The 12,612-nt window shown below is 42.0% G+C and overlaps 1 protein-coding gene across 1 annotated transcript in view; it reads left to right on the top strand.

The window, feature by feature from the left end:
• The window catches only part of ahnak (AHNAK nucleoprotein), a 31,363-nt gene extending 18,885 nt beyond the window's left edge, over window positions 1-12,478 (top strand). The window contains 3 exon segments of the mRNA XM_055016434.1: window positions 1-1,637; window positions 1,640-3,202; window positions 3,205-12,478. The exon segment at window positions 1-1,637 is cut by the window's left edge and continues 1,439 nt beyond it. Coding sequence (XP_054872409.1) covers window positions 1-1,637; window positions 1,640-3,202; window positions 3,205-11,474 — 11,470 coding nt within the window. The 3' untranslated portion in view covers window positions 11,475-12,478.
• The last annotated feature ends 134 nt before the right edge of the window (window positions 12,479-12,612 follow it).

Here is a 12,612-nt window from a genome sequence, read left to right as displayed (position 1 = left end):
CATCAAAGCTCCCAAGCTTGACATTGAAGGACCAGATGTTGATATTGAGGGGGGCAAAGGAGGATTTAAAATGCCAAAGTTCAAAATGCCATCCTTTGGGGTTAAAGGTCCAAAAGTGGAAGGGCCAGATGTTGATGTCAGTCTTCCGACAGCTGATATTGATATCAAAGCCCCTGAAGTGGATGTGAAAGGACTAGACGTTGATATTGAGAGTTCTCATGGTAAGATCAAAGGCCCAAAATTCAGCATGCCAACAATTTCAGGACCTAAAATCTCTATGCCAGATGTGGATTTCAATCTGAAGGGTCCAAAACTGAAAGGTGATGTGGACGTGTCAGTTCCAACAGTTGAGGGTGACATCAAAGCTCCCAAGCTTGACATTGAAGGACCAGATGTTGATATTGAGGGGGGCAAAGGAGGATTGAAAATGCCAAAGTTTAAAGTGCCATCCTTTGGGGTTAAAGGTCCAAAAGTGGAAGGGCCAGATGTTGATGTCAGTCTTCCAACAGCTGACATTGATATTAAAGTCCCTGAAGTGGACATTAAAGGACCAGACGTCGATATTGAGAGTCCTCATGGTAAGATCAAAGGCCCAAAATTCAGCATGCCAACAATTTCAGGACCTAAAATATCTATGCCAGATGTGGATTTCAATCTGAAGGGTCCAAAACTGAAAGGTGATATGGACGTGTCGGTTCCAACAGTTGAGGGCGACATCAAAGCTCCCAAGCTTGACATTGAAGGACCAGATGTTGATATTGAGGGTGGCAAAGGAGGATTTAAAATGCCAAAGTTCAAAATGCCATCCTTTGGGGTTAAAGGTCCAAAAGTGGAAGGACCAGATGTTGATGTCAGCCTTCCGACAGCTGATATTGATATCAAAGCCCCTGAAGTGGATGTGAAAGGACTAGACGTTGATATTGAGAGTTCTCATGGTAAGATCAAAGGCCCAAAATTCAGCATGCCAACAATTTCAGGACCTAAAATCTCAATGCCAGATGTGGATTTCAATCTGAAGGGTCCAAAACTGAAAGGTGATGTGGACGTGTCAGTTCCAACAGTTGAGGGTGACATCAAAGCTCCCAAGCTTGACATTGAAGGACCAGATGTTGATATTGAGGGGGGCAAAGGAGGATTTAAAATGCCAAAGTTCAAAGTGCCATCCTTCGGGGTTAAAGGTCCAAAAGTGGAAGGGCCAGATGTGGATGTTAATCTTCCGACAGGTGACATTGATATTAAAGCCCCTGAAATAGACATTAAAGGACTAGACGTCGATATTGAGAGTCCTCCTGGTAAGATCAAAGGACCAAAATTCAACATGCCAACAATTTCAGGACCTAAAATTTCAATGCCAAATGTGGATTTCAATCTGAAGGGTCCGAAACTGAAAGGTGATGTGGACATGTCAGTTCCAGCAGTTGAGGGTGACATTAAAGCTCCCAAGCTTGACATTGAAGGACCAGATGTTGATATTGAGGGTGGCAAAGGAGGATTTAAAATGCCAAAGTTCAAAATGCCATCCTTTGGGGTTAAAGGTCCAAAAGTGGAAGGGCCAGATGTTGATGTCAGCCTTCCGACAGCTGATACTGATATCAAAGCCCCTGAAGTGGATGTGAAAGGACTAGACGTTGATATTGAGAGTCTCATGGTAAGATCAAAGGACCGAAATTCAACATGCCAACAATTTCTGGACCTAAAATCTCAATGCCAGATGTGGATTTCAATCTGAAGGGTCCAAAACTGAAAGGTGATGTGGACGTGTCAGTTCCAACAGTTGAGGGTGACATCAAAGCTCCCAAGCTTGACATTGAAGGACCAGATGTTGATTTTGAGGGCTTCAAAGGAGGATTTAAAATGCCAAAGTTCAAAATGCCATCCTTCGGGGTTAAAGGTCCAACAGTGGAAGGGCCAGATGTTGATGTCAGCCTTCCAACAGCTGACATTGATATTAAAGTCCCTGAAGTGGACATTAAAGGACGAGACGTCGATATTGACAGTCCTCATGGTAAGATCAAAGGACCAAAATTCAACATGCCAACAATTTCAGGACCTAAAATCTCTATGCCAGATGTGGATTTTAATCTGAAAGGTCCAAAACTGAAAGGTCATGTGGACGTGTCAGTTCCAGCAGTTGAGGGTGACATCAAAGCTCCCAAGCTTGAAATTGAAGGACCAGATATTGATATTGAAGGTCCCAAAGGAGGATTTAAAATGCCAAAGTTCAAAATGCCATCCTTCGGTGGTGAAGGTCCAAAAGTGGGAGGGCCCGATGTTGATGTCAGCCTTCCAACAGCTGACATTGATGTCAAAGGCCCTGAACTGGACATTGAGAGTTCTCGTGGCAAGATCAAAGGACCAAAATTCAACATGCCAACAATTTCAGGACCTAAAATCTCAATGCCAGATGTGGATTTCAATCTGAAGGGTCCAAAACTGAAAGGTGATGTGGACGTGTCAGTTCCAGCAGCTGAAGGAGACATAAAAGCTCCCAAGCTTGACATTGAAGGATCAGATATTGATATTGAGGGTGGCCATAAAGGACTTCATTTGCCAAAGATCAAAATGCCATCCTTCGGGGGTAAAGGTCCAAAAGTGGAAGGGCCAGATGTTGATGTCAGTCTTCCAACAGCTGACATTGATATTAAAGCCCCTGAATTGGATATTAAAGGACCAGCCATTGATATCAAAAGCCGTAGTGGCAAGATCAAAGGACCAAAATTCAATATGCCAAAAATTTCTGGACCTAAATTCTCAATGCCAGATGTGGATTTCAATTTGAAGGGTCCAAAACTGAAAGGTGATGTGGACGTGTCAGTTCCAACAGCCGAAGGAGACATAAAAGCTCCCAAGCTTGACATTGACGGACCAGATATTGATATTGAAGGTGCCAAAGGAGGATTTAAAATGCCAAAGTTCAAAATGCCATCCTTTGGGGTTAAAGGTCCAAAAGTGGAAGGGCCAGATGTTGATGTCCGTCTTCCGACGGCTGACATTGATGTTAAAGCCCCTGAAGTGGATATTAAAGGACCAGCCATTGATATCAAAAGCCCGAGTGGCAAGATCAAAGGACCAAAATTCAACATGCCAAAAATTTCTGGACCTAAACTCTCAATGCCAGATGTGGATTTCAATCTGAAGGGTCCAAAACTGAAAGGTGATGTGGACATGTCACTTCCAACAGCTGAAGGTGACATAAAAGCTCCAAGCTTGACATTGAAGGACCAGATATTGATATCGAAGGTGCCAAAGGAGGATTTAAAATGCCGAAGATCAAAATGCCATCCTTCGGAGGTGAAGGTCCAAAAGTGGAAGGACCAGATGTTGATGTCAGCCTTCCAACAGCTGACATTGATGTCAAAGCCCCTGATGTGAATATTGAGAGTCCTCGTGGTAAGATCAAAGGACCAAGTTTCAACATGCCAACAATTTCACTCCCTAAAATCTCAATGCCAGATATGGATTTGAATCTGAAGGGTCCAAAACTGAAAGGTGATGTGGATGTGTCAGTCCCAAAAGTTGAAGGTGACATAAAAGCTCCCAAGCTTGAGATTGAAGGACCAGATATTGACATTGAGGGCGGCAAAGGAGGATTTAAAATGCCAAAGTTCAAAGTGCCATCCTTCGGGGTTAAAGGTCCAAAAGTGGAAGGGCCAGATGTTGATGTCAGTCTTCCAACAGCTGACATTGATATTAAAGTCCCTGAAGTGGACATTAAAGGACCAGACGTCGATATTGAGAGTCCTCATGGTAAGATCAAAGGCCCAAAATTCAGCATGCCAACAATTTCAGGACCTAAAATCTCTATGCCAGATGTGGATTTCAATCTGAAGGGTCCAAAACTGAAAGGTGATGTGGACGTGTCAGTTCCAACAGTTGAGGGTGACATAAAAGCTCCCAAGCTTGACATTGAAGGACCAGATATTGATATCGAAGGTGCCAAAGGAGGATTTAAAATGCCAAAGTTCAAAGTGCCATCCTTCGGTGGGGAACGTCCAAAAGTGGAAGGGCCAGATGTTGATGTCAGTCTTCCAACAGCTGACATTGATGTCAAAGCCCCTCATGTGGATATTGATATTGAGAGTCCTCGTGGTAAGATCAAAGGACCAAATTTCAACATGCCAACAATTTCACTCCCTAAAATCTCAATGCCAGATATGGATTTGAATCTGAAGGGTCCAAAACTGAAAGGTGATGTGGAAGTGTCTGTTCCAGCTGTTGAGGGTGACATAAAAGCTCCCAAGCTTGACATTGAAGGACCAGAAGTTGATATTGAGGGCGGCAAAGGAGGATTTAAAATGCCAAAGTTCAAAGTGCCATCCTTCGGGGTTAAAGGTCCAAAAGTGGAAGGGCCAGATGTTGATGTCAGTCTTCCAACAGCTGACATTGATATTAAAGTCCCTGAAGTGGACATTAAAGGACCAGACATTGATATCAAAAGCCCGAGTGGAAAGATCAAAGGACCAAAATTCAACATGCCGACAATTTCAGGACCTAAAATCTCTATGCCAGATGTGGACTTCAATCTGAAAGGCCCAAAATTGAAAGGGGATGTGGACGTGTCAGTTCCAGCAGTTGAGGGTGACATAAAAGCTCCCAAGCTTGAAATTGAAGGACCAGATATTGATGTGGAAGGTGTCAAAGGAGGATTTAAAATGCCAAAGTTCAAAATGCCATCCTTCGGTGGTGAAGGTCCAAAAGTGGAAGGGCCAGATGTTGATGTCAGTCTTCCAACAGCTGACATTGATGTCAGAGCCCCTGATGTGGATATTGATATTGAGAGTCCTCGTGGTATGATAAAGGGACCAAATTTCAACATGCCAACAATTTCACTCCCTAAAATCTCAATGCCAGATATGGATTTCAATCTGAAGGGTCCAAAACTGAAAGGTGATGTGGACGTGTCAGTTGCAGCAGTTGAGGGTGACATCAAAGCTCCCAAGCTTGACATTGGAGGACCAGATGTTGATATTGAGGGTGGCAAAGGAGGATTTAAAATGCCAAAGTTCAAAGTGCCATCCTTCGGGGTTAAAGGTCCAAAAGTGGAAGGACCAGATGTTGATGTCAGTCTTCCAACAGCTGACATTGATATTGAAGCCCCTGAAGTGGACATTAAAGGACCAGCAATTGATATCAAAAGCCCTAGTGGCAAGATCAAAGGACCAAAATTCAACATGCCAACAATTTCTGGACCTAAAATCTCTATGCCAGATGTAGATTTCAATCTGAAGGGTCCAAAACTGAAAGGTGATATGGACGTGTCAGTTCCAACAGCTGAAGGTGACATAAAAGCTCCCAAGCTTGACATTGAAGGACCAGATGTGGATATTAAAGGTCCCCCAGGAGGATTTAAAATGCCAAAGATCAAAATGCCATCCTTCGGTGGTGAAGGTCCAAAAGTGGAAGGGCCAGATGTTGATGTCACTCTTCCGACAGGTGACATTGATGTCAAAGCCCCTGATGTGAATATTGAGAGTCCTCGTGGTAAGATCAAAGGACCAAGTTTCAACATGCCAACAATTTCACTCCCTAAAATCTCAATGCCAGATATGGATTTGAATCTGAAGGGACCAAAACTGAAAGGTGATGTGGACGTGTCAGTCCCTACAGTTGAAGGTGACATAAAAGCTCCAAAGCTTGACATTGAAGGATCAGATGTCAATCTTGAGGGTGGCAAAGGAGGATTTAAAATGCCAAAGTTCAAAGTGCCTTCTTTCGGGGTTAAAGGTCCAAAAGTGGAAGGGCCAGATGTTGATGTCAGACTTCCCACAGCTGATATTGATATTGAAGCCCCTAAAATGGGTATTGAAGGACCAGACATCGATATTGAGGGTTCTCATGGTAAGATCAAAGGACCGAAATTCAACATGCCAACAATTTCAGGACCTAAAATCACTATGCCAGATGTGGATTTCAATCTGAAGGGTCCAAAACTGAAAGGTGATGTGGACATGTCAGTTCCAACAGCTGAGGGTGACATCAAAGCTCCCAAGCTTGACTTTGAAGGACCAGATGTTGATATTGAGGGTGGCAACGGCGGATTTAAAATGCCAAAGTTCAAAATGCCATCCTTTGGGGTTAAAGGTCCAAAAATGGAAGGGCCCGATGTTGACGTCAGCCTTCCGACGGGTGACATTGATATTAAAGCCCCTGAAGTGGATATCAAAGGACCAGCCATTGATATCAACAGCCCTAGTGGCAAGGTCAAAGGACCAAAATTCAACATGCCACCAATTTCAGGACCTAAAATCTCAATGCCAGATGTGGGTTTCAATCTGAAGGGTCCAAAACTGAAAGGTGATGTGGACGTGTCAGTTCCAGCGGGTAAAGGTGACATTAAAGCTCCCAAGCTTGACATTAAAGCACCAGATGTTGATATTGAGGGGGGCAAAGGAGGATTTAAAATGCCAAAGTTCAAAATGCCATTCTTTGGAGGTAAAGGTCCAAAAGTGGAAGGGCCAGATGTTGATGTCAGTCTTCCAACAGCTGATATTGATGTCAAAACCCCTGAAGTGGACATTAAAGGACCAGACATTGATATCAAAAGCCCTAGCGGAAAGATCAAAGGACCAAAATTCAACATGCCAACAATTTCAGGACCTAAAATCTCTATGCCAGATGTGGATTTCAATCTGAAGGGTCCAAAACTGAAAGGTGATGTGGACATGTCAGTTCCAACAGTTGAGGGTGACATAAAAGCTCCCAAGCTTGACATTGAAGGACCAGATATTGATATTGAAGGTGCCAAAGGAGGATTTAAAATGCCAAAGTTCAAAATGCCATCTTTCGGTGGTGAAGGTCCCATAGTGGAAGGGCCAGATGTTGATGTCAGTCTTCCAACAGCTGACATTGATGTCAAAGCCCCTGAAATGGATATTGATATTGAGAGTTCTCGTGGTAAGCTCAAAGGACCAAAATTCAACATGCCAAAAATTTCAGGACCTAAAATTTCAATGCCAGATATGGATTTCAATCTGAAAGGTCCAAAACTGAAAGGTGATGTGGACATGTCAGTTCCAACAGTTGAGGGTGACATAAAAGCTCCCAAGCTTGACATTGAAGGACCAGATATTGATATTGAAGGTGCCAAAGGAGGATTTAAAATGCCAAAGTTCAAAATGCCATCTTTCGGTGGTGAAGGTCCCATAGTGGAAGGGCCAGATGTTGATGTCAGTCTTCCAACAGCTGACATTGATGTCAAAGCCCCTGAAATGGATATTGATATTGACAGTTCTCGTGGTAAGCTCAAAGGACCAAAATTCAACATGCCAAAAATTTCAGGACCTAAAATTTCAATGCCAGATATGGATTTCAATCTGAAAGGTCCAAAACTGAAAGGTGATGTGGACGTGTCAGTTCCAACAGTTGAGGGTGACATAAAAGCTCCCAAGCTTGACATTGAAGGACCAGATGTTGATACTGAGGGAATCAAAGGAGGATTTAAAATGCCAAAGATCAAAGTGCCATCCTTCGGGGTTAAAGGTCCAAAAGTGGAAGGGCCAGATGTTGATGTCAGTCTTCCGACAGGTGACATTGATGTTAATGCCCCTGAATTGGATATTAAAGGGCCAGACATTGATATCAAAAGCCCTAGTGGAAAGATCAAAGGACCAAAATTCAACATGCCAACAATTTCAGGACCTAAAATCTCTATGCCAGATGTGGATTTCAATCTGAAGGGTCCAAAAATGAAAGGTGATGTGGACGTGTCAGTTCCAGCAGTTGAGGGTGACATCAAAGCTCCCAAGCTTGACATTGAAGGACCAGATATTGATATTGAAGGTGCCAAAGGAGGATTTAAAATGCCAAAGTTCAAAATGCCATCCTTCGGTGGGGAACGTCCAAAAGTGGAAGGGCCAGATGTTGATGTCAATCTTCCGACAGGTGATATTGACATTAAAGCCCCTGATGTGGATATTGATATTGAGAGTCCTCGTGGTAAGATCAAAGGACCAAAATTCAACATGCCAACAATTTCAGGACCTAAAATTTCAATGCCAGATGTGGATTTGAATCTGAAGGGTCCAAAACTGAAAGGTGATGTGGACGTGTCAGTTCCAACAGTTGAGGGTGACATAAAAGCTCCCAAGCTTGACATTGAAGGACCAGATGTTGATATTGAGGGGGGCAAAGGAGGATTTAAAATGCCAAAGTTCAAAGTGCCATCCTTCGGGGTTAAAGGTCCAAAAGTGGAAGGACCAGATGTTGATGTCAGTCTTCCCACAGGTGACATTGATATTAAAGCCCCTGAATTGGATATTAAAGGGCCAGACATTGATATCAAAAGCCCTAGTGGAAAGATCAAAGGACCAAAATTCAACATGCCAACAATTTCAGGACCAAAAATCTCATTGCCAGATGTGGATTTCAATCTGAAGGGTCCAAAACTGAAAGGTGATGTGGACGTGTCAGTTCCAACAGTTGAGGGCGACATAAAAGCTCCCAAGCTTGAAATTGAAGGACCAGATGTTGATGTCGAAGGTGCCAAAGGAGGATTTAAAATTCCAAAGATCAAAATGCCATCCTTCGGTGGTGAAAGTCCAAAAGTGGAAGGGCCAGATGTTGATGTCCGTCTTCCGACAGGTGACATTGATGTCAAAGCCCCTGAAGTGGATATTGGTATTGAGAGTTCTCGTGGTAAGATCAAAGGACCAAAATTCAACATGCCAAAAATTTCAGGACCTAAAATCTCTATGCCAGATGTGGATTTCAATCTGAAAGGTCCAAAACTGAAAGGTGATGTGGACATGTCAGTTCCAGCAGTTGAGGGTGACATCAAAGCTCCCAAGCTTGACATTGAAGGACCAGATGTTGATATTGAGGGTGGCAAAGGAGGATTTAAAATGCCAAAGTTCAAAATGCCAACTTTTGGTGGTGAAAGTCCAAAAGTGGAAGGGCTAGATGTTGGTGTCAGTCTTCCAACAGCTGACATTGATGTCAAAGCCCCTGAAGTGGATATTGATATTGAGAGTTCTCGTGGTAAGATCAAAGGACCAAAATTCAACATGCCAACAATTTCAGGACCTAAAATCTCTATGCCAGATGTGGATTTCAATCTGAAGGGTCCAAAACTGAAAGGTGATCTGGATGTGTCAGTTCCAGCAGTTGAGGGTGACATAAAAGCTCCCAAGCTTGACATTGAAGGACCAGATATTGATATCGAATGTCCCAAGGGAGGATTAAAAATGCCAAAGTTCAAATACCCATCCTTTGGTGGTGAAGGTCCAAAAGTGGAAGGGCCAGATGTTGATGTCAGTCTTCCGACAGCCGACATTGATGTCAAAGCCCCTGAAGTGGATATTGATATTGAGAGTTCTCGTGGTAAGATCAAAGGACCAAATTTCAACATGCCAACAATTTCACTCCCTAAAATCTCAATGCCAGATATGGATTTGAATCTGAAGGGTCCAAAACTGAAAGGTGATGTGGACGTGTCAGCTCCAGCAGTTGAAGGTGAGATAAAAGCTCCCAAGCTTGACATTGAAGGACCAGATGTTGATATTGAGGGGGGCAAAGGAGGATTTAAAATGCCAAAGTTCAAAGTGCCATCCTTCGGGTTTAAAGGTCCAAAAGTCGAAGGGCCAGATGTTGATGTCAGAGTTCCGACAGCTGACATTGATATTGAAGCCCCTGAAGTGGACATTAAAGGACCAGACATTGATATCAAAAGCCCTAGCGGAAAGATCAAAGGACCAAAACTCAACATGCCAACAATTTCAGGACCTAAAATCTCAATGCCAGATATGGATTTCAATCTGAAGGGTCCAAAACTGAAAGGTGATGTGGACGTGTCAGCTCCAAAGATTGAAGCAGATTTGAAAACATCCAGTGCTGATATTAAAATCCCCAAGACTGATATTGAGGGGTCCAAGGGTGGGTTTGAAATGCCTAAAATCAAAACGCCATCACTAAATATTAAAGGTCCAATAGCGGAGGGTCCAGATATTGACATAAACCTTCCCAAATCTAATATCGATTTAAAAACACCCAATCTTGATATCAATCTAAAAACCCCTAAAGTCAAAGGGGACATGGATGCATCTGTGCCCAAATTTGAGGGAGATGTCAAAGGTCCAAATGCTGGCTTTGATGTTGATCTTAACAAGTCTGGTGTTACCTTTCCCAAGTTCAAAGGTCCTAAATTTGCAACGAAATCTGCAGAGGTAGAAGGGTCTGAATCCACGGTTAAGACACCCAAGTTCACTGTGGGAGCAAAAGGTTGCAAAACAAAAGTTACACTCCCGGAAACTGAGGCAAGTCTTGATGCTCCTAATATTGATATCAATATAAAGGGCAAAAAGGGAAAGTTTAAACTTCCTAAAGTGAAAGGAAATACAAAGAAACCAAATGTTGACATAGAAACACCAGCATTAGATGTAGATCTAGAGACACCCAATATTCACGTCAAAGGAACAAAGGCGAAGAAACCTCTTTTTGGGAAGCTTCATTTTCCTGATGTGGAATTAGATATCAAATCACCAAAAGTGAAAGGTGATACATCTGAAAGATTCAAATCACCTGACATTGATTTGCCCTCTGCTAGCTTGAACACTGACAGTGCAAATGTTTGTTTGGAAGAGCCAGATGTGAAAGTAAAGACGCCTGATATTAAAATGTCAGGTTTGAAAGGTGGTCCAGAAGTTAATGCAAGTGTTTCAGGGGGAAGTGCAACTGGTGGCCTTCAATACCCAGAGGGTACAGTAAAATTTCCTAAACTTAAGGTACCAAAGTTTGGCATTGCTCTGCCACAGACGGAAGGTCAGGGAATTGGAGGAAAAGTTGAAACAGAACTTGCAGCTAGCAGTGGCATGAACATACAGTCTCCATCTTTTAGTTACCAAGTTAGTTCACAAAATATTGATGTTCCCAGTCCTGAACTGAGACAAAGTGAAGGCAAAGTCAAGGTGAAGATGCCAAAATTATTTGGCAAATCAAAAGCAAAGGGAAGCAGTGTAGGTGACCTTACTGGACCAGAGGTAGAACTGACTACTGGTGGAAAAGTGAGTAAAGCCTCTACATCAAGTGTACATTCTGGGGAACTGATGGGTGGAAAATTTGAATTAGAGGGGGATCCTGGCCTCAGTGTGTCAACTAAAGGCAAATCAGCCTCGCTGGATCTATTTAAGAAATCAAGACATCGGTCTTCTTCTCTGAGTGATGAGGGAGGGCTTGCAGTAAGTTCTCCTTCAGCTCACTTAGAAGCTGAGGGTGGAGACATTTCATTAGACCTCGGAGGAGGCAAGGTCAAAGGAAAGAAAGGCAAGTTGAAGTTTGGCACGTTTGGAGGTTTTGGCTCAAAGTCAAAGGGCTCATATGAAGTGACACTTGGAGACAGTGAAGCAGGAGTGGAGGGGGGTGCAGGTGTTTCTCTGCCTTCTAAAAAGTCAAGATTGTCTTCATCCTCAAGCAGTGATAGTGGTTCAAGAGGAGGTTTCAGGTTCCCAAGACTAGAGCTGTCTATGTCACCAAAAAAGTGATCATGAGGCAAATGAAACTCTCTCGTGTTCACCGAGATATATTCTTATAATATAGAAAATTCTTCAAAGTTTGGCTCTTTAAAACTCAAGGGGATACGCAGTCACCTCAGTGCTGAGTAAATAATTCATTTTTGTTTTCAGTAATTAGACCGAAGTGCATGAGATTGTTTAAAATCCCTTCAAACTGTAAATAAGAAAAATTTGTATTGTAATAATAAATATTGTTTTTTGTACATAGTTCAGATTTATTGAACATATGCCATATTATGAAATTTTAACCAATAGTTTGTTACAGATTTTGTCATTGTGTCCTATTTCATTCTATTAAATGAATGTTGTTCATGAATGGGTGAGGTATATTTGTAACCAGGGGTCTATTGCACATTACAGACACTTACAATAGCTATTTCGAAGGAAAATGTTTGTTTTAAACACCCAGACACACATATAAACGGTTCCCATTTTTAATGTATGAAATAGATTTATTTTCAAGCTTTCATAATATATAATCAGTGCAGAAGCATATTTACGCAACATAGAGCTGGCCCTTTATAACACTTTCAAAAGAGTGATTATGTTGTATATACCATAATTGCAAAGACAATCACTTTGGAAATTCTTTAAAGTGCTGTCAGTATGTTTCTGTTCATTATAAAGAAAATCTATTTTGCCTAAATTCAGTTCCATTTACCATAACTATGAATATGCTTTGTTTATTTTAAACAGGTTCTGCATCCTAACTCTGTGTTATTTTCACAGTTTAATGATCCTCTGTTTTTTTTTATGTTGTCACTCTCTCTTTGTATGCACAACCGATGCTTGCATAAATCTGTCTCAAATAAACACTTCACTTTTTGATGTCAATTGTTTACCAAAAAATTCTGTGTTGATAGAGATGCACAGTATTGATCAGATCATATGATGGAGAGCATGATTTTTTGGGTCTATTCTTTTGTGTGCATTTTGTCAAATAAACTGAATAAAAAGATTTAAATAATTTATAATGTTTCTCAAATCAGTACTTGCCAGTGTCCTCAACATGTGATATGACTATAAAATTGGATAATCCCTTACTTTTTATTGTGTTGTAATTAAACTCTCATTTCTATTTTTGACACCTGCCACTGTCCACTACTGA

Source organism: Amphiprion ocellaris, chromosome 13, assembly GCF_022539595.1.
Source record: "Amphiprion ocellaris isolate individual 3 ecotype Okinawa chromosome 13, ASM2253959v1, whole genome shotgun sequence".
Lineage (NCBI taxonomy): Eukaryota > Metazoa > Chordata > Actinopteri > Pomacentridae > Amphiprion > Amphiprion ocellaris.
The sequence above is the reverse complement of the archived record's forward strand: the minus strand, read 5'-3'. Positions and strand labels throughout refer to the sequence as shown.